The 23543-nt window shown below is 37.2% G+C and overlaps 1 protein-coding gene across 1 annotated transcript in view; it reads right to left on the bottom strand.

Annotated features, from left to right (window-relative positions):
* The window catches only part of LOC149786548 (mitogen-activated protein kinase kinase kinase 15-like), a 107493-nt gene that overhangs the window by 12352 nt on the left and 71598 nt on the right, over positions 1-23543 (bottom strand). Inside the window, exons 5-7 of the mRNA XM_089977047.1 lie at positions 21307-21382; positions 17430-17522; positions 14973-15079 (exon numbers count right to left, since the gene is read on the bottom strand). Coding sequence (XP_089833173.1) covers positions 17499-17522; positions 21307-21382 — 100 coding nt within the window. The 3' untranslated portion in view covers positions 14973-15079; positions 17430-17498. The remainder of the gene's footprint in view (positions 1-14972; positions 15080-17429; positions 17523-21306; positions 21383-23543) is intronic.

Consider the following 23543-nt stretch of genomic DNA (forward strand, 5'->3'; position numbering starts at 1 on the left):
TGGAGTAAATGAATAAAGAATAAATCCTTGCTGGGCTTGATTTGATACTGTCGTGTCTGTGCTGTAACTACCATCGATGACATCACACACAAGATTGACCGTGACCACATCGGTTATATTTACGATGCCCGGGGATACATGACGGCCTTACCCTTCCGTGTTATTGTTATGTCTGAGAATAGTTGGCTCCGGTAGTGTTTGTCTGTGTCGTGTGAGTATGTCATCGAGGGACTCATTGATGAGGTCGGTGACGGATTTTTTTAGTTCGTCTGTGTTGAACCAGGGGAATTTATAATTTGGCAATTCAGCTTCTGTTATTTTGTAATAATCGAGAAATCATTGTTTATTGACAAGAGTTTCATCGTTAATTATTGCTTGAATTAATCGCCGGTGATAATATTTCATGTCTGATACAAGCTGATTTAATATTTCAATTTGTTTAATGATTTCAATGCGTGAACTTGTTATATCAAAAAGATGTTCCTGGAAATATTGCCGTAGTTGCGTTAGTTGTGTTTCATGTTCTTGGTTAATGTTTTTAAAATAATTAATAATTATACTTAAATTAAGCGCATAACCTCTTCCTACGGGAGACCATACTATATCATCCTTGCTGCGAAATATAAACCCAGGCAACTTTGATCCTTTATGTCAAGTAGGTCTTGCTTGAACGATGGATCAACTTCATGATATGATTATTTATCAGTGACATAATCAGATTTCCCTGCGCTGGTAGTATTGGTTGTGCCAGTGGAGCAACTTCAGGCCATCCTAACACTGTTCTGATTGAACTCTGATATATATCCACGGCGTATTCTGGGGTGCTTATTTCGATCGCAGAAGACAGTGTTGGCTCATGAACAGTTACTGCTATTTTGGGTTCCTTTGCTGTAATATTTTTTATTCGACGTTGTAATTCCTCATTGATTTCTTCGATTTGATAAGACCCGGTTGGTAACCCAATGACATTCCAGTCTGGCGTGCCATCGGGTTTATTTTTGTATGCAAACACAAACGAATTATTTGCTGGCAATCCACCAAACGATTTTGATCTGATATTGGGCCAACTGTGATATACTCGTAATTGCACTAACGCACTTTCGCTTACTGGAATCGCAGTTGGAAAAGTAATACTGAATTCTGGCTTAGTTGATGTTACTGTTAACAAAGATGTTCGCGACAGGTTTGTATTTGCGACTATCTGCTGAAGTAATTCCGTCATTATTTGTCTGCTGTCGTTTCAAATTGAGGTTCTTTGTGTAATCGTTGTACGTGGCTGCCATCTGCGCGAATTCGTATTCTGATATTGTTGTATCGTCAAGGCTGGATGATATCAACGAAGACAATTTCGAGTAGGTGCTTGTGGCCGCGCTGTTTAACTTTTCATACTCGTGCAATTTTGTTAGCGCACACGAGGATATTTTTTTCGCAATAATATTAGCAACTCCTGCAATTGTCACTGATGTTGAAACTGTAATTGTGACCGCGATTGCAGTTGTCACTGGTGTCAGCGCTGATAATAATACTTCCGTAGATGCAACTACCGCGGATACCGAATACACTATTGTGTCTAATACAGTTACACGCCGTTTGTATTTTTTTATCTTTGTTGTGCACTTGTCAATAGTATCTTTTAGCGTTGATTGCCATTCGCGTACTTGATCATATCTATATTGCTGCGCATCCAATGACAGTGTTGTCGTTGATGCCATTTTATTATTTTACGCGGTAACCAATTGAGGCGTTTCAGCTACAAATTCCAAACACCACCAGTAAGATGTTGCGGTTAATTTCTTGTCTGCGGCTTCCAGTATAAATGTTTCTTCGGTTCCGCTATATAATATGATAGTCACAACCCCGGAATATCTATCCGTGGAGTGTCTCCAGAGATATGTTGTGAAGATTTCAAATTTAGCGGCACTGAATACAGACAGTCTATACACTCCAGTGGCTGTTGCTGTATATTTGATAGTATTATTTTGTTGAGACCATGTTGCGAATCCACATGATACTGTATATACGATGTTGGTGATATGCCCAGGAGTAACTCCAGTGGGGATTTTAATCAAACTGGTTTTGCTAACGATTTCAGGAATCCCCGCTACGATGTTTTGCTGTGTTTGATTGTGTCAATGTTGGTTTTGATATCAGAAAGTTTCATGTCGATAACTGGAGGAACCCCAAAGAACTTATCCACGGCATCATCAGTTTTTGCGAAGTTTCTTCGAAGTCTTGTAAACGCGCCCACGTGAACATCATACTCTGCCCGCAACGTAGTTAGTTTACCGTCAAAAGCGCTAGTGCTTGTGTGGACACTCGTGTCTAAATATTGTTTGTTTGCGGCATCTTCCGGGGATGTTGGATCTCTTAAAACCACTATTTTGTTACCGTTCATGCTGAGTTCACCTGTCATTGTATCACCGGTCTTCGCTACACGTTCCCCTGCAGCTTTCTGTGTTTCATCTCGAAGCGCCGCGATTGATATCAGCGAATCTCTGATTTTTCCGCTGTCGGTGAACACAGGGATGTTACCCGGAATGACTCCAATAACCCTACGAATTATTTCGTGCCATTTGATATCGCTGGTTTTTAGTTTTCCGTGCCGGTCCTGAAAAATAACAACCTCATCTGGGTCTATCCCGGTCAGACTTAAAAGATTATCGATTTCATCTTTGGTCGCATATTTTGATAAATCCACATTGGCGCATTTTTTTGTCTTTGTTTCGAGAAGAGATCTTCCGTAAATATCAACCATTATTTGATAGGAAACTGTTTAAATCGACCCAAAGTATACTCGTGCACGATTTTGTGAGGAGAAATCTTTGATTTCGAGATCGCATCAAGAACATTTAATACTTCACGGCCACATATCGGAGGATCGGTCAGTGTTTGTGTTGGTAACCTTGAGTACCAAATTGCAGTGCCTGGCACCAGAGTACTTTGTACTCTGCTGACATAATTCAGAAACTCAATTGGCGGTGCTAGCCTGTACGAATCAAAATAGATAATTCCACGTGGATCGATCGCGTAAGCAACCCAGTGAGTTCCTGGACCATCACTGTTATCAAGATTAATAATTCCGGTTTCTGGATTATTCAGTCGTGTTGGTAATTGATCTCGCATAAAAACGCCTCTGAAATTTTTTTATATTTAACTGTTTAACAGCATCGACCAAATCAAAATTTGACATTGGAGTGATGTCTAGAACCATTTTGGGTACCATGAGGGTGGAGTTCCTGGAAGTCTTAACCCGCGTCCCTTTTTTTTTGTATCCTTTCCCTGTGGCTTTCTTTAATGCCATTCCAGCAGCTGTTCCAACAGTCCCTAATGCGGCTGTTTTTGCGACTGCGGGAGCAGCAGCAGCTTTAAGTTGAACCCCATTTTTTGCTTGTTTTGCTTTATTGAAATGATTAAGTTGTGTTTTAGTCAGCGATAGCTTGTTTGGGCCGCCAGTAATCTGATCACTTTTTAGTGTTATTGTTACCCCACATGTGCTCGCGTTTTTCAATTGTAATTTCTTCACCTGACCAGGAGTCAGAGTGACATTAACGTGATTGTACGACATTTTATTTAATAAGAGATTGATCTAATTGTTACATATTTTGTACTGGTGCATCAGCGAATATCATTCGGCCGCCAGCACCTTCAAGCAACATTGCTTTATCGGAAAGTATGACCGCGATTGCTCTGTAATTAGCTATAACTCCTACGTCTCTATTCACGGTAGCCCGAAAGTGTATATCAACAACAGACTGTCTGGTTAAATCAAGATGCTCTAACGAGAAGTAATAGATTGGATAATGAGATATAAAATCCAATTGTGATATTTGCAAAACCAGTATCGATATTTAGATCACGCGCTAGATACTTTGTCAATCGTTGATATGCACGTGCAACATGATTATTACCAAAATCTAAAAGTATGTTCTCAGATGGTTCTTGATGCCCGTTTATTCTCAGAGAAACATCAGTGATACCAAGTTGATCAAATATCATATGCGAACGTGTTTCATTACCCACCCGTGCAGCATCCTGAAGAGCTATGAAAATATGTCGCGGCGCGGCAACCCCCTGCTGTGATGCTATATGCCATGTGAATAAACCGTTATTGGTACTTTGAGCACTATCTGTGGTTGTTGTAAGCCACAATAACAACACTTTACCACCTTGATCCATAAAAGAATGCAGTCGCTGTTCTTCAGTAATTGCAGGAATCATTACCGGCATCCACAGTGATAGTTTTGTTGTTTACCTTACCAACGTCACCTAGAGGTCGCCATAGCGCATCATTGTCGTTGGCTTTTCTAACAAGCACAACTGTATGTTTTGCTCCAAAAATCACCTTTCTGACATCTCTGCAAAATCCAAAGATGTGCGACAGCGGAATGGCACATGAAAAATTTCTACGATTACCTTTTAGCATTTGTCTACGTGCAGCGAAACCTAAATTAAATTCTGCATTAGCACCACGAACCACCGGCCACACATCAGCGTCAGCGTTATCGGCAAAGTTTCTTGGTCGTCTAATATCGTACTGATCACTGTTAGGAAAATTAGAAGTGCCCTTGGCAAACATCATTGATGGACCAGATGATCTTGTATAATCATCAGAATATCTTGCTAGACCAATTATTGTTGTAGCAACATCGACATCCTTCTGAATCAATTCAATATTTTTTCCATCAATCATGTAGATAGCACTATCAAACAAGGCCATAATTCCGTTATTGACAAAACCGATTTTAACATTGGGTCCGTATTCTGTATCATCTGCTGATTTTATAATTTCTCCTTCTACCTCAATAAATGCTTCAGCGGGCAGGAAATATCTACTTGTATCCTGAACTTGCAATTCAATTCGTCCTCGTTTATTTGGTTCTCGTGCATCATAAGAATAATACTGATAATCACGCAATAATTCATTTTTAAGAATCGGTTCGTCTATGTCGAATGCTGGGTCGGATTCCCGTTTAAACATTTTATTACAGAAGTTATCGTCTAAAACGAAGACCACTTCCTGCCACCAAACTTGTGTTTATTTGTTCAGGATTTATCAGCGCTGCTAGCTTTTGATTTGCGGCTTCATTTATTACTTTACTAACATTTGCTGGCATGTCTGCGGTGGCTGCCAATTTTACTGGCGGAAGTGGACCTTTTTGAGGTGAATCTCTTTGAGATTTGCGTATTAATCGTGCCAGTCTATCCTTGACTGCCAGGAATGCTTTACTGGCAGCGCTACCAACAGCGCCAGTAGCTTTATCTTTAATAACATCAATGGCTTTCATCGATAATTGTTTTGCGATCGGTATTGCTTTAGGTGCCATTCTCGCGAATAAACCACGAACAACATCGCCTAATCCGTTTCCATATGTCATCCTGTATACGGGTACTCGTGAATTTACCATCCTGACCATGACTGGTCTGCGATGAGAATTGTGTACGATCATTTTATTTAATTAGTTATTTATTTAACTAGTCGTGGCGATTTTCAATCGCGGCGACTTTCAGTCGCTGTCCATGAGTTCATCAATAAGTTCTTGATAGATGTGAGTATCCATGATGCCGCCTTGAAATAATCGCTGACAGATATCAGCTGCTTCATTAATTATTTCTGGTGAGTTATTTCCGGCACGCCTTCCTCCTAAGAGAATTTCCAGCCGTGATACATCATTGATGATATTATCAGGACAAGTAATGTGACCACCAAGACCACTACCTGTAGCTTCATAGAGGCCAAGATCTTCGAGAACATCATCATCTTTTTCATCTGGATGCTCCTCCAATAGCGGTGAATAGGGAGGTGGAAGTCATCATCGTCTACTTACATCAAGTTTCTTCACTGCATTTACAAGGGTTGAAAATTTTGAATCGTTAGATTTGACCGTTTTCTTGTCGTAGTATACATGATACACCCATTTAACAAAATTTGTATCATTCGTGGACTTATATTTCTCGTTTAAATTTTTACCTTTTTCATATAAACCATCTAATATCAATTCAGGTAATTTTTCTTCTGGTGTGTTTTTAAGGATTTTAATAAAACCCGGATTAAAGTTTGCAGTTAGTTCAACAATTTCCTTTTCTGCTTTGGGCGCAGCAGCTTCAGCGACTTTAGTGACTTCTTCAGCGGTGGGTGGAGGTTGAGCTATAGCGGTGGGTGGAGGTTGAGCTGCAACTTTATCAGTTTGAAGATCTCGTAAAATCTTTTTTGTTTGTTTGGTTCTTTTTGCAATCTTTTCAGTCCGCTCAGTGGTTTGTTTTAGCACTGGAAGAATACCCTTTCTTCATTCCTTTTCCTCTTCGATATCATCCTTAGGTTCTCCCAGTAAAGCTCTTTCAGTGACCATCGCAGCTTTTTCAGTAGCTGTTGTAACAGGTTTAAATAATTCTTCTGCACCTGTTGCAAATTCAACTTGTGCTTGCTGCCATTCTTGTAATTTTTGTCTTACACTGTCTCGCACAGGAATAAATTTTTTGATTGCTTCTAGTCGCTCTCGAGCTAGTCTAGCGGAATGAGCTTCTCCGATGTTGACCATTATTGTTAACTTAAATTTTTAATTCACAGCAGCAGAAACGGCGACGACAATCAAACCCTGCCAGGATATTTTCACGTGGATGACACAAAAACACTGATGTGATTTATGTAACTCAACGATATACACAAATACCAAAAGTGATCAGAGATAACTGTAACGTTCTCGCGGTATTTAACGGCGTTGACGCACGCACGTTACGAAATATTCATCAGACTTGGTGCAGCGGCGACATGGACATAAATAAATTCAGAAATTTCTTTAGTCGTGCTCAGGCAAAACCACATGGATTTGTAACGATAAATTTACATGATCCTCGGACACGGTATTGAATAGGATTAGATACAATTTTTAACTAGAAACGCTAGCGTTTCTAATCCTAAAGGATTTTTCCAGAAATGCTTGCATTAAAAATTCTAGGATTTTTAGAAATACTTTGTATTTCTAGCAGCAGAGAGACTGAAACAATACCGAATGTTTCATCTAGTAGACCCTTGTGTCGAGAAGTTATATAGGTAGATATTTTTCATGAGATAACCCTTCTGGTCAGCGAAGAAAGCCTATTTATCAGTGTTTTCTGACTAGAAGGGTTTATTTGTGAAGACAAGACCTTCTATCAAGAGTGTTTTCGATAGAAGGTTCTGTTTGATGAAATAGTTGGTGGGCTCAGTCTCTCTGCTGCTAGGGAACCAGGTTGTTTATTGATTGAATCCTCATTTTACATTCATGTTGATAATAATTTTTAATAATGAGCTTTTCTAATGAAGTTCATTATACTGTTTAAATAACATTTATTTTCAAAATGTCCAACATAAGAAAAATCATTCCAACTGGTTTCAACAACCATCATGTGTATACAAAAAAATATGTGTATTACATCACTGCTTTCTGTTTTCTTGATGAGTCTGCTTCCTGTAGTGATGTTTAATATTATCCTGCCAAATTGGGAGTACACAGAGCAAGGAACTAGACTAACTGTTGATACATTGCCAAACAAGATTCCTTTTTTTAAAACATGCGACATTTATTTCTTGAGACAATCGTCTACGTCGAAACTAAGTTTTTGTATTGCTCAAGTAGCACATTATTGATGTCATGATTTCATTGGAAGTAATAATGAAACTTCTTATCATCCTTGAGGATATCTCTAAGTGACAGCTCAAGAATTCTCTGAAACTCGCTTGCCCACAATGGTCCGTATCCGTGAAATCAAGCTCTTTACTTTACGAAGTATTCATTTCGCTTGGCTGCATTGTTATCTTTGACCACATTTATGAAAGAGTCGGTTAATTTAAGGTAGTATTTGTTACATACACAATAACATTTATAAGTGTTCGACTGATGAAATGAAGTGAGTTCACCCAACATATGACCGGGGCCACTAGATTTTTAGTTGGTTGGATTTTTGTCCCATTTAACTTTTGTTTTAATCAACCTCCTTTATTTGATTCAAAAGATATAACATGATAATACAAAGGAGGCCAGCTTTTAATTCAGTGCAACAATGCAAAAAAATACTTCCAGAAGTCAGTTATCAAAACACAGTCAACACTTATATTAGTTTCTCAGAGAAACGCTCTTGGACATAGCTGTTACGGTGGGTTGACACATTTTACATTTAACTTCAAGAGGACCCATTGCATTTATGATGATTACACTTAAAAGGAACTAAAAGATAGAACTAGGACACAAATTTCAATTGATACATTTTTTATTTAATTTGTATTTATTTATTAAAGTACTGCCTCCACTTTACGTAAGTGACATTTTCATTCATCAAAATTTCATTACATATCGTTATTTGCGGTGTATTAGAAATGTCCTTTGGAAAGAAAATGTAAAAAATTGTATGACCTTTTTATAAATTTGATATTTCGTAGTGTTGATTAAAATTTCCATGTTCTATCTACTGTTTTCGACAATAAAACAAGTGATACATCAAAGTTTCCATTAACAATTTTCATTGCAATTTTCTTGAAGTTAAACATATATGGATACATTTTTTGGGTATTTTCTGGTTTAAAAAATGGGATCCATGCCTGACCCCAAATTATAAGTGGGTTCGTGAGTTATCAGGACATGAGTTATTGAGGGAGTGGTGTATATACAGTGTGACCCTGCTAAAACACGGTAGTTGGGAGCCATAGAATCTGACCATGTTATGAACCGAACCGTGTTATAAGCAACCAAGTCAGTTAGTTGAAGAAAATGCCCCCACCAAAAAAAATTGGGGGTGGGGGTGGGTAATAAATGCAGGTGGTAAAATACCTGCTTCGTCGGCACAGTTGCCATCTTGAATTGATGCATATTAAATGAGAAATACACCTGTATTGAAAACAAGACATAATATAATAGTTTACTTTATTCAGTGAACCTTGAATTGTATCGACACCGTGTACTCACCTGCGAACCTCATCATATACATTGAATCCACAATACAAGTGATTCCATCGAAAATATGCACACACACAGCTTTAAAAAATCCAATGATTTTGTAACAGGTCATATTGGTCTGAGTTCACTGGAAAAACACAGCACAATCACGTAACGAATGACGAAACACATTTACTTTAAAGTACATTCCAAGATGGTAAAAGTTAGTTTGCGTTTTAAGCCACCGTTGGTAACATTCGTAAGCATAAACTTTCTCCTACAAAAAGGAAACTTTCACAGCACAGTTAACATGTTCCAGTCACGTTGGAAAATGCAAAAATCCATCAGATTCCATCACTTTTATTTAAGTTTGGTACTGACTTCCTTTGAAGAAAAGTTCTTTGCTGTTAGCATTTGAACCTGTCTCTATGGATTTCGTACGTACAATCGTGTTCAAGAGTGCACCAAAGTCATGTGAACTTGATCCAATTCAAACATCACTGCTGCCTGAGTGCTTAGATCCAGTATTGCCTTCACTAACTGATGTTATTAATACCTCTCTCTCATCTGGGGAATTCCCATCATTTTTCAAAACTGCCATTGTAAAGCCTCTGTTTTAGAAACCAACACTAGACCATAACGATTTAAAGAACTACTGCCCAGTTTCTAATCTCCCATTCATTTCAAAAATCTTAGAAAAGGTTGTTCTATCCCAGCTTGTATCTCACCTAAGTTCAAACAGTCTTTTTAGCAATGTACAATCTGCATATCGCCCTTGCCACAGTACTGAAACTACTCTTTTAAAAGTAGTTAATGACATTCTCTCTGCATTGGATAGTGGAAAGATTACAGTCCTCACCCTCCTTGATTTGTTTGCAGCATTTTACACAATAGACCATGATATATTACTTCACCGTCTCCAGCATGTATTTGGCATTTATGATACAGCCTTACTGTGGTTCAAGTCCTACTTGGTCAACAGGACACAAATTGTATCTGCAAATGGAATACACTCCAACCCAGTTGATCTATGTTGTGGTGTTCCACAGGGGTCTGTTCTTGGACCTGTTCTCTTTATTCTGTACACTCAGTCACTCTCAAGTGTCACAGATCATCATCCAGTGTCTCATCAATTGTACGTTGATGACACGCAAATATACAAAACTAGCCACCCAACTGAAGTTGATGCTACCATCCAAGGTGTAGAGAGGTGCATTTCTGATGTGAAATCATGGATGACTTGTAACAAGCCGCAGATGAATGATGGTAAAACTGAGGCCATTCTGATCACAACACAAAGACTTTCTCATTCACATCCTTTACCTAAAACAATAAATATCAGCAACGCCAACATTAAATTCACACAATCAGTATGAAACCTAGGTGTTACTCTGGACAGTACTCTCACACTGCACCAACATGTCATGAACATAAGCAAGGCTGCATATCTTGAACTGAGATGCATCAGCTCAATTCGCAAATATCTTTCAGTTGATGCCACTAAAACACTTGTGTATTCATTAGTACTTTCATGACTGGACTATTGTAACTCAATTCTGTCTGGTTCATCTCAATATCTACTCCAGAAACTTCAAAAAGTTCAAAACACTGCTGCTCGGATCATACTTAGAGTACCACGATCAGAGCACACCTCCATGCTGCGCTGTACCCTATACTGGCTATCCATTCGATCCAGAATCAAACACAAAATTTGTTCTCTGTGCTACGTTTCACTGTCGGACTCTAGTCCAACATACCTATCTGACCTCACTCATGTGTACACACCAGCAAGATACTTACGCTCCTCTTCTGACAATCGTATACTCATTATTCCAAGTATGAAAACAAAGTCATATGGACAGTGTTCTTTTGCATACCAGGGCCCAGCAACATGGAATGAATTGCCCACTGAACTTAGACACAAAGACACAGTGATCACATTCAAGAGTGCTCTCAAAACTCACTTATTTCGACAGCAAGAGCAAACTTAAAGACCTAATAATGTTTCCTACCTGAAATATTCTCAGCATGTTTTTTATTTTTTTTAATGTTTTTCTAATTTCATGTTGTTTGTTTTTGTAATAATATTATTATGTTTCTTATCTTACAGGTGTTGTCTAAAGTTGTAAAGCGCTTAGCGCTTCAAAGATTAGGCGCTATACAAAGTCCTCATTATTATTATTATTGAAAGATTGTAGTCGGCTTTCTTTGATGAAGGGTGCATGCGCTATTGAAGTCACAGCTAAAGGACAGCTTTGGAGAACCAAACGAATGCCCATTTCTTATTGTGGCAGCAACATCAAATAATTGTATTGCATGATTGATTCATTTGCTGAGCACATTTTCATAACAGTCGGTGCTTCAAAGGCAATCTGTTTCCTTTGAAATTTCAGCAATCTATTTTATCTGGGTACTTTTTTAAAAAGGAATTGGCCATCATTTAGACTATTCTAGCTACTGTTCCTCAATGCCTACTGAATAAACCAATAAGTAAGATGTATTTTTTTTTACATTTGTGGTTGCAGCATCATGCTGCCTTCAACGCATGCGTCTGAAAATTAACACAGGGTCAACAGACGATAGAGATGCAGGTGTTCTGATGATAGGGATTATTACAGAAAATGTGAGCGTTCTGAAGAACTTAATTCTGAGTGAAACGAAGAGGAATTTTATTTACCATCCACATACAAATGTCAGTCTTTGTACATATATTAATTACTAGCGATCAGCCGAAAATGTGATGAAAGATAGATTACGAGACAATGCCTCGCCCGGTTGATCTCCGTTACCCGAAATGTCAACAACAAAAAAGCGGATATTTCACAACATACAGAACTCATGCTAGATTTCAGGATAAGCGGATTATGATATAACAATGCACTGTTTAGATGGTGTGTCAGTATGGACAAAGAATTTGTTTATGTAACAATAGATACATTTCAGTGCATTTTATAGCCAGTTTGCGGCTCCCTTTCATGGGGCCTCTGAATTTTTGCACTCCAAACCGATGGTTGTATATAAACGTTTAAACAGTCAACAATGTTGCCAACAAATAAAAAAGCCACATGGTATGTTTTGCAGCCAATAAGGAAAAACAATCCAAGTTTGCGACATTGACGAAGACCTACGCGATCCCAGAATAAACTTATTATGCGTTTTTTCTTCCTTTTACTTTTAAGAAGAAGAAAAAAATACTTTTTCGTGTACAAGAAAAATACTTTTTCGTGTACAAGAAAAATACATATAAAAGAACAAGAGTCAAGCCATGATCGTCTTGTACCATTCATATGCGATCTCTTCCCCAAAATGATAAGCAACGTTTTACGTTTTTTTTTCGTAACACTTAAAGAATTTTTTGTGCACAAGAAAAATACATGTATATGAAATTTCAGGAGCCACGCCACGACCGTGTTATATCCGAATTCGCGTTATAACAGAGCGCGCTATAGCGGGGTCACACTGTATATCTATAAAAGCTTCTTGAAATCAACAAAATTTCTACATTCATGGCCTAATGAACACAAGTTTATGATTTTAGTTTAGTTGTCACATAATGTCCAACTTTTCATGTTACTCTATGCGTTGGTATCTTAAATTCTGCTATTCCTCTTTAAGCAGTGCTGACATAGGAAACTCATTATTAATGGGATATACCATTTAATGTTACAGATTTTCTTTGGTCCACATGGTGGGACATTGTTAGTTTCTGCTTCCATATTTGTGTTATGTGACTTTGCAATGACTCATCCTGGTACAGTTGGTAGCACTGCTATTGGTCACTATTCAGGAGATATGTAAGTGCTGACTTAGGTTGATTGCGATGGTAGTACAATTAATTGCATTAGGTGACACTGTGCAAATTATCCATGCCAGGTAACATCTAGTCACTGATCAGGAGATATGGAGGTTGTGTGTTAGACTGGTCAGTGATCAAGAGATATGGAGGTAATGTGTATTAGGCTGAATGACACGGTAGAACTATTAGCTGCCAAGTACTGAATCATTCTGTGACATAAATTACTGTTAAAAAATGTTTTGAGACAATATGAAAAATTTTCTATGGCTACTTATCACAGAAGCAAGAACTGAGTCTGCCAGATTTGTATCTGAATCTCTTTTTTGTGTTCGAGTTTGTCTGTTCATTTGTCTGCGTATATATGTATGCATCTTTGGCACATAAGATGCTTCTCTAAGAAAAAGGATTGTATTGATTCTGTCCAGTCATGATGCCTTCTATCTTTTCTGAGTTTGAATGTCTATTAGCCTTCACACACACAAACACACGTGCACACACAAATACATACACACGTATACAAATATCAGTATAATATGAGATAAAACCTCTAACTTGTACGATAATATTCTTTCTCCACACTTTTTTAAAATAAAATTCACTTTATATTATCATACATCCTCCTGTAATATCCAGAGATATCACTTTTTTCTCTGCATGGTGTATATTTGTAACTCATTATATATATATGTATGTATCAGGGATTCTTAAATTTTCCCCAAGTGCAAACAGATATTTTGATGCAATTCATAGACACAAGTGTCAATCTTGACTCCACTGTTAGCAATACAAAAATGTTTCAACCCCTCCAAAGAGTGTATGAAGTAACAGCAAACCATAAGTTTATCCCTACGATTTTGCTTCAGTTTTCACCCACACTGTGTTCTTTTCTTTAAAGAAAACATTTTTACAGTGCTCTTATCACTGATCATGACAATACCACATCTGTACTATGGTAAATCCATTTACTTCCAGTGCATCAGTTTGGAAAATGCCTTCTCGTTGTTCTGTTGATGAATATGTCTGTGTCGATTTTGCTTCCACTTCCTGACTGCAAGCATGAAATAAAAATCTTTACTGTCAACAACTTATTGCATTGCAGCTTTAATTTTGATTAAATTATGGTATGAAAATTGTTGTCCTCATTACAAGCCTGTCACTGGGGTTACCTGTGAAATTACCATCAAACAAATCACACTTGGATCCTGTGAACTGTTCTATCTTGGTTTACCATAATAAGCAATCATACTGCCTATGTGATCTTTATCAAACTGGCATGTTGCTAACATTTTCAGGAAAAGTGTTACACTCAAACACTGGGAATGCATTAAAACTCTTATTGTGTATATTTGCATGAATAATCCATACACACTGTGCTGCTTTAGATTGCATGTCATTGTCACGTGACAAACTCTTCAGCTGTATCCCTTTGATACAACTGCTGTCACATGTGGCTGCAAGACTCGCATTGCCAAGGGGCCCTTAATGGAGTGCAACTAAGGCAGTCAGCTTACAGTGATGTCAAAAATTCACTGGGGACCCTGGAAGCCAGGTGGTATACAGTGCTGGCCTTTATAGATCATTCACATCTCACCTATGTCCTTGCAAGATCAACTTTAAGTCTCTGCTTTGACAAAGACACAATCAGAATCAAAAGCAGTGTGGCTAGTTAAAAATGACTGTGCACTGTTCAGTTTATTGCATTTATATTTATCAAACACCTGAGACATGGAATCCGATTTGGTCTAGTGCACTTGAACTAATTTGCCATATGATTTGTATTGGTGTTTATACTGAACTAATTTGCCATATGATTTGTATTGGTGTTTATATATATATAAATATATATATATATATATATATATATATATATATATATATATATATATATATATATATATATATATATATATATATATATATATATATATATATATATATATATTTTTATAGAGGGGGCCCCGAGTGGCCGAGTGGTCTAAATCGCTCTTCGTTACGGATCACTGCCATCTCACCTCTGTCTGCGGCGGTTCGAGTCTCAGATTCAGCCAATGTGGGTATGTGAGAAAGCTTGCCAGTAGCCTCCCGAGGGTCGGTGGTTCCTTCCGGGGTTTTCCCGGGTTCTTCCTCCACCATTAATACTGGCCGCCATGTATAGCCTATCGTGTGCTGAAAAATGGCGTTAAACCCCACAACAACAACAACATATTTTTATAGAGAGAGAGAGAGATAGAGATAGACAGAGACCAGAGACAGTGTGTGTGTGTGTGTACCTGTTAAGGGCAAATGCATATAGGTTCTGTACAGCCATTGTGTTTGCAATCTTGTTATTTGGAATATGCTCCAAATCCTCAACCAGATACACCATGGAGTTGTAATCCTGCAACAGAGAAATGCTTTACATGTAATTGTAGATAATGTAAATACAGTTAACTTTAGCAGCCACTATTGTGTCAACAAGGCCAGTACATAAGGACAAAATTTACAGTATCTTTCTTGATTTCTCCTAAATATTTACCCTATATTTAAAGGACATATGCAAATAATAGACATTCTATTATCGAATGTCAGAGGCATGTTTCATGGTATACATTATATACCATCTCCAATTCTAAATGACAATTTGGTCCTTCTTGGCATGAAGGTGGCAGTGTGGTTCTGTTGTTAATATTATGGACCAGTAACCAAAATGGTGTGGTTTGGAATCTTACATTCAGATCAGGATGGGTTGGCCACCAGCATGTCTTTTTGGGCAAGGCACTTTACAGCCACTGCCTCAGTACTAAATAAACAAATCGTGTTTCACCAAAACAAATCACTCAACACCAAATGCCTACTTTGTTGAAAGTCTTTTGCAATACCCAAGACAGCTAACATAATCAGAAATGTTGTGCCTGTAGTCCTTACCAACATCTGAAGCAGTAATTTCTTTATGCCACTTTACATTCCCAATAAGGATCAGTTTTTGCATACCATTTGAATGAATAGTTAACTAAAGCCATTTAAAGTCGCAATTTCATCTGCTTTGGATCTGTTGCTCATTTTGAAAACTTCTCATGGCATTTCCCATTCACATATTGCAATATTTGACATTTTCCTGAAGACTAATGCTAACACTAGATATCTAAAATAACCTTGGAAATCGTCCTTTCTTTTCTTACACCAATCTTTGCCCATAACAATCAACAGTCTGAGCCGCTAATAATTGCACATAACAGGGTCTGAAGTTCTGTGTAAGGATCACTTCCACATCAGAATCAATAATGAAATGGTACTTGTCTAGAATCAAATCAATGTTATAGAAATATAAAAGCTGATGATATTAATGACTTAAATTTAATCACGTGAAAAATCGTTTTCTGAAGCTTTCCTCAACTATAAAATTGGGGGTGGGTGGGATTAGTGTGGGGATTAACGCCATTTTTCAGCAAACGATAGACCATATGTGGCGGCCAGTATCAATGGTGGAGGAAGAACCCAGGAAATCCCCAGAAAGAACCACTGACCATCGAGAAGATACTGGCAAGCTTTCTCACATACCCACACTGGCCAAGGGGGGGGGGGGGGGAGAGGAAGGATTGTCAACAATGTAGAACAAGCAGAATTTTTAATGATTTTTTAGTTTTCTAACACTGCTAGGACCCTGACTAAGGTAAAGTTTGATGTAATTTACCATCCTTTAGTGTCCCATTTCCCATTTTGTGTGTCACACAAAGGCAGGATCTTTCTCAATCCAAAATGAAAATGTTTTTCTTGGATTCAAACGTCTGCATAAATGAGAGATCTTTAACAAATATTCACTACAAATGTTATGTATATTTAATTTAATTTTCAATTCTTTTATTTCACTACATGTTATTGTAATATAACATTGTTTGCTAGACTTTACCTTGTCCAAAACTGAGTTAATTTCTGCTTGACCTGATTGATTTGTCTTAAATTTTTTTATTTCATTTATGTAAACAACTAATAATAGCTTCATTATTCTCCATGTGTATGATCTTATTATCAGGAGTATTACTCTGGCAAACAAAAGAGGATTAAATATGTTGATCAGGGTCATGGTTTTGGAGATTCCCAAGTGTAGGCTATTGTGTTGTAAATAAACAAGGCTCACTAGATCATTCTAGATGGTTATTTTCCGTAGGTAATGGTTGTTTTTAGAAAATGCCAATCGTGACCTTGAGGTCAAGCAGAGAACTATATTATTTTATGACTGAGGATTTTACCATTTGTGCTTTAACATCTAGCATATTAAGTTGTATTATGTTGTGACCAGTTTGGGCTGAATTTTCTTTTCTTCAAATTACTGAATTCAAGTGATTATTTTCTCTAGAAATACAAAAGTGCTCTGACAAAATTCTTGGATAAAGACATTCATGGCATTAAAATGAATTCAAACCTAGAATATTTCTGTGATTCAACAAGAGACTGCTTACACATCGGCACTTCACAGACCATAACAGACACTTCATCGCCTCCAATTTTGGATTTCTTCGGGACTTGAACTGAGCATTTTCTGTAAATTGATTTGTTGTCACGGATACCAATTTTTGTTGCTTGTTTGTTTTAAATTATATTTCTGTTGGTCTTTAAATTCACAGATTAAAGTCTTATTATTGGCAATTCATGAACTGCTACAACACAAACAGACACAGATTTATATCCAATGAAAAATACTGAACTCATAGTATTTTAGGAAATATTAAATAACATCTTTTTCACCTTACCTGTATCTCTCTGTATGAATTAAGAAGGTTGACCACAACATCTACAGACAGTAATTGTGGATCATCCAGTCACCGCTTCATGCCTTCTAATACCTTTGATAATGACACAAACATAGTCATGTTAATCCAACTTTAATTTAGCCATACCTTTAATAAAGACCATAAAAATACTGTCTTGTTAATCCAACTTTAATTTATCTCAACCTTCAATAATGACATAAACATACAGGTTTGTTAATACAACTATATCCATACCTTCAATAATGACACAAGCATACAGTTTTGTTAATCCATCTTTAATTTATCCAACCACTGTTCCAATAGACCACAAGATTCATCACTGTACCTAACTTACACCATATATACTCACTTAAAAGTCCAAATGCAAATAATATACACCCTGATTTGTCATTGCACATTGCACCACTGTACCCAACTGTACAACATATAAACTCACTTAAAAATCCAACTGCAAATAACACTCACTCTGCTCTGCCATTATATAATATACCAGTAGTTTATGATGTTTGTTCTACTGATTACTCTTAACAAATTGCACAGACCCAGATCAGCTGGTGCATTATGTGGCAGCAGGTCTGGGTCTATGCAGTTTGTACATGGACTTATAAGCAAGTACATGCAGTATTACTGTCAAGAACTTTTATACTGATAGCATGAGAAAATCTTACCAATCTGCAATGTTATCATTGCTGCTCCTGCCACCTGATTGTTGTTGTTTTGAGGGTTTTTAACGCCATTTTTCAGCACAAGAGAGGCTATACATGGCGACCAGTATTAATGGTGGAGGAAGAACCCAGGAAAACCTGGAAAGAACCACCGACCCATGAGAAGCTACCGGCAAGCTTTCTCACATATCAACATTGGCCAACCCCGAGACTCAAATCCACACAGACAGAGGTGAGATGGCAGTGATCCATGACGGAGAGTGCTTTAGACCACTCGGCCAATCGGGGCCCCCCTGCATATTCATAGACTGGTAAGAGTTCACACCATACCTAAATTTTGATTTATTAAATTATATGGCAAACTTGATCATTCAACCATGGACCTCCTAAATGCATTAGCACATAGATCACACCTGGCATGCTTACTGAAACTGCAATTGACTATGTATTATGCAATGATCCTAAAAATGCGTACATGTACAAAAATTGTTGGGAGTCAGGGCTGGACAAATTTCAAAATGGTTTACTGGACACAGTTTTATGAAAATAAATAATAATTTGGATTTTTCCTTTGTATTCTTTAGAAAATTCTTGGCAAACATGAGAAAATTTTACTTCCCCTGCAAACATTTTCAACTTGTTCTGGGGTATCAAATAATGGATCTTTACTTCCCTGGGATAAAATATATCTTCCTTTCACCAAAAAAAACCCCCGCTTTAATGTCAGGGTCACGCTGGACTAAAAATTTTGGATAATGCGACTTCTCACTCCCTGTTCAAATAGGGTGAAATGACGGGGAAACAGTGAAGTTAGCAAATGCAGCGATCAAAGTTTGTAATATAGCAAGCAAGGTCTTCAGCCTCTGAAAAGTTAAATATTATTAAATAAACAACATACTCATCATAATTTTTGAAAGCATCACCTCCCTTGAATCGAAGTAAAATTGGGCATAACTTTATTAATAGCACTCTATGGTTACCTCAAAAATATATAATGCTAATGATAATTGGTGACTAATAATCATCACATGGAAGCAAGCTCATCAAAGTTTTCAGGTGAAATATTGGATACATTCATTAATCTATTTATAGCTTTTAGTCTCAAAACATCTTAAAGATATAGTATTTGGTTTGGGGTCTGATAATGACTCAGATTGCAAACACTTTCAAAGTTGCACATTTGTATGGTTCTGAGTTAAACTGTAGCTCAGAAAGATGGCAAAACAATGCAGACAGGCCTCAAAAGACTCCAAGTCTGGGAAAAATAATGAGATATGCACTTCAATCCCTCTAAATATTTGGCCTAATATATTACTCATTCTGTGGACAGCTATTCGAGTTAGTTTCATGTGCCAAATATCTATGTGACCTTATCCAGCACTCTTTCGTGAAACTAACAAATAGACCATATTATCAATAAAGCAAATAGAACTCAAGGTTTTATTAAAATAAATATAGAGACAGAAAGAAGTAAAATTAGAGAAAAAGCCCATAAAGCTAATTTGTCGCCAGTTCACATATGGTTGCTTGATCTGCAATCACCATGCAAAAGAAAATATGAGCAAAATTAAAATGGTTCATTATCATGCTGCATACTTTACCCTCAATAATTTGTCTTCAAACTTAAGTGTCTCGGCCATTTCTGATACGTGGAGCAAAGCCCAGATGCCCATCTGTGTCTTCTACAAAACAGTGTGTAAGTAAATTGTTGTATCCCTTCCATCTAACCTAACTTGCCACTGAGTCTTTCTATGACTTTTTGTGCAAGTGAATCACTGTCATTCTATGACTTTTGAGTAAGTAAATTATTGTCATTCTATGACTTTTGGGTAAGTAAATTACTGGAATTTTATGACTTTTGGATGAGCAATTTACTGGAATTCTACGACTTTTGGGTAAATAAATTACTGTCATTATATGACATTTGGGTAAGTAAATTAATGTCATTATATGACATTTGGGTTGTAAATTACAGGAATTCTATGACTTTTGGGTATGTCAATTACTGTCACTATATGACATTTGGGTCAGTAAATTACTGTTATATGACATTTGGGTAAGTAAATTATTGTCATTCTATGACTTTTTGGCAAGTAAATTAATGTCATTTTACGATTTTATCATGCTGTTGTTGTAGGGTATAACTCCATTTTGTTGTTGTTGTAGGTTTTAACTCCATTTTGCAACACAAGGATAGCGATACATGGCAGCCAGTATAAATGGTGGAGAAAGAACCCGGGAAAACCCTGGAAAGAACCACAGACCCACGAGAAGCTACTGGAAAGTTTTCTCACATATGCACATTGGCCAATCCCAAAACTTGAACCCATGCATACTGAGGTGAGATGGCAGAGATCTGTAATGGTGAGCACTTTAGACCACTCGGGGCCCCTGACTTTATGGTAAGTAAATTAACAGCCATTTTATGACTTTTGGGCAAGTAAATTATTGCCATTCTATGACTTTCGGTCAGATCAATATATCTAAATATTACCCATACCATTTATACTCCCAAGTTGAGTCCAGTCAATGCAGTTGGAGGTGACTTATAAGGGAGTATGTATGGTAGTTTTTGTCCCAAGAACCTTAGTATATTTGGATTCTCTGTGAGATACTAATGTGTTGCTGACTGATATAGATTAATTTAGCTTGGCAGTTAGCCAAGAATACAAATCACATTATTAATGCTTCATGTTTTAACATGCTTTTGCATGCACCAAACAGACATCTCATCTTTCATGTTTTTTCCTTTCTCAACTATTATCTTCTTTATTATTTTTTTCTACAAAAACACTGAGATGCACAACTGCAAATAATCTTCCTGAGGGGATATGGCAGTACACAGACAAAGCTGGATATTTTAAGAGCAACACAAGCTATAAAATAAGCATCAAACATGATATTAAAGATTGTTTCTACTGTTTCATGCATATAAACACAAGTTTTGTATTAAAAAAAATCATGCAAGATTCACTTTTTTGGACTAAATATCAACTGATTCAACTAGAAAAAGAGGTAGAAAACAATCAGCTGCAAAGGCCAAGTCAGGTTCACTTTTTGGTGGTGATGAAACAAAATTTCACTGCCAAAGTTAACTGAATCGTGACACCACCCCCCCTTGCAAGACCCCTATTACTAGTATTAAGTTGCATTTATAGGATAAGAAAAGGAAATATAGTCCTTGAACTTACCTGTGCTAGCTCTTCCCCTTTGTATTGATCACGAGCTTTTCTCAGATCAGCTAAAAACCTCTCCTTTATATGGACTCTGAAATATGGAACACAAATGTAACTGATCAATGCAGCAGTAACATGTATACTTTCCACTTGTACAGACCTAGATACAATACCTTGCTCAGGGGATGACAATCCCAATAAGTCTGAAATCATTATTGTGTGCAAGAGACATTTCCAGGTTCTTTACCACACTTAGAGGAACACAAATCCCTAGCCCAAATAGCCTGCCCAACTAAACATTGTTAGTATGCATGGGAAATTTCATGCAATTACTACTACTGTATGTTCCCTACATCATCCTTCACAGGATCAGAAGTATAAAAAAAAATGTTATTTTGTTTGGGTGTTAAGTTTTATTCTATAATACTTACCTGCTACTACTGATCGGTTTATTTTTTGCAGGTCTCCAGTCTAAGCTAAATATTTCCTTCTTCAGCTATTATTAAAGAGACAGAATTGACAAGAACATGATCCCAATTCTCTTGTGAACTGGACCAAGGCAACAGGACATACAGCCAGCTGGGAAGTCAGAATCTTTTTAATTCTAGATGTTAAATATAACATAATTAAAATTAGTTTTACTCCCCCAAACTAAATTATAATAAAAGCAACACCTGTTAATATTGTATTGCTGAATTTTCCAGTCAGGAGGAAGGTTGATGACCTGAATAAAACCAATACCTAAAATAATTACAGTAGAAGTGAGTGAGTGTGTGTGTGTGTGATTTAGATTTTTAATGTAGCTTTAACAACTTTTCAGTCATATCACTAAGATGTCTGCAGTGTAGCAGTTTCTAGTGATGTCTACCACTGGTGCATTATGCTGCAGACATTTAGCATCATATTCCACCCAATCACATTATCCTGACACCGGGCCGAACAGTCCTAACACTAACCTCTTAATGCTGAGCACCAATCGACGCAGCTGCTAATACCATTTTTGTGTCTTTGGCATGACTCAGCTGGGGTTTGAACCCTTGACCTCCCACATCCTAGGCAGACATTATAACCACTTAGGTCAGCGGAGCAGTCTTACAACAGAAGTGCTCACCATGTACACAGTTACAGGGTTATACCACATGCTGTGCCATCCCTGTAGGACACAATGAAAAATATGCCTTTGTTCTGGCATGCAAAAGATGGAAGTAAGAGAAAAAACTGCCAGAAGGCATCTCTCATAAAATTATCTGAAGCAGTGATTCAAATTTGCTGAAGATGCAGCAATAGCCCTAACCTCACGGGCTTTAATTCTCATGAAAGAATGGTTCTTCTCAAGAAGGGACTAATGGGCTTTTTGATAATGAGGACAATCCACCTGGAAATTAAGGCCACCAAAATATCACAGGAATCCTTGAGAGGTAAAAAGATATGGCTGTCCAAGTGACATTTTTTCCAGTAAAGGTAGCTGATTCTTAGCCAGAAACACATAATGGCAAAGAAGAGAAACTGAATCAAAGTTACATTTGCTATGACTCTAGGTCTTAAACTGAAAGAAACAAAACCAACAAGCTTAGTAAAGTTCAACAAACAATTTATTTCTCCAGTGAAAATGTAAGAGACACATTATTGTGAATTAAATCCCAACTACAAGTAATCCAGATTGTCCTATCACACGTCCAAAATACAGTATGTTCCAGATGAATTCCAATGTTCCAGATGAATTCCAATGTTCCTGAATGCCTTGATATGCAGATAATCTGCTAAGGTTGTACAACTACCAGTACTTTGTACCAGCAAGGATAGAAAAAGTCATTCAAATGCCAGACTGTATTTGTTCAAATGCTACTCAGTCAATCTTAACAATACAAGGTTTCTCATATAGGGAAAACTATGTTGTAAACAATACTATACAGAAAGAAAATGAATGAATCAGACCTTTACAGGATAGAAACAAATGAACACAAGGACATTAGTATAATCCCATTCCACTATCATCACCGTTAGACACCAACTTAATCCACACATAACAATACTGGTTGAGAGTTCACTTACAAAGTCAATGGTCAAAATGTTTAAATTTAGTGGCTTGGTTCAAGTGAAAGCCTTCAACTTCAACATGGCTTACGAGATCACACTACTAAAGGTTATCTACAATTATAGACCAGCAAAATCCAAACCAAGCTGGTCCCTCAGCAAACAAACATCTGGTTATTAATTTGTTTTGATCAAGAAGAAATAAAAGCTTGGATTAA

The sequence above is a fragment of the Sinohyriopsis cumingii genome, chromosome 12, assembly GCF_028554795.1.
Source record: "Sinohyriopsis cumingii isolate HCF-2022 chromosome 12, ASM2855479v2, whole genome shotgun sequence".
NCBI classification, from domain to species: Eukaryota; Metazoa; Mollusca; class Bivalvia; order Unionida; family Unionidae; genus Sinohyriopsis; species Sinohyriopsis cumingii.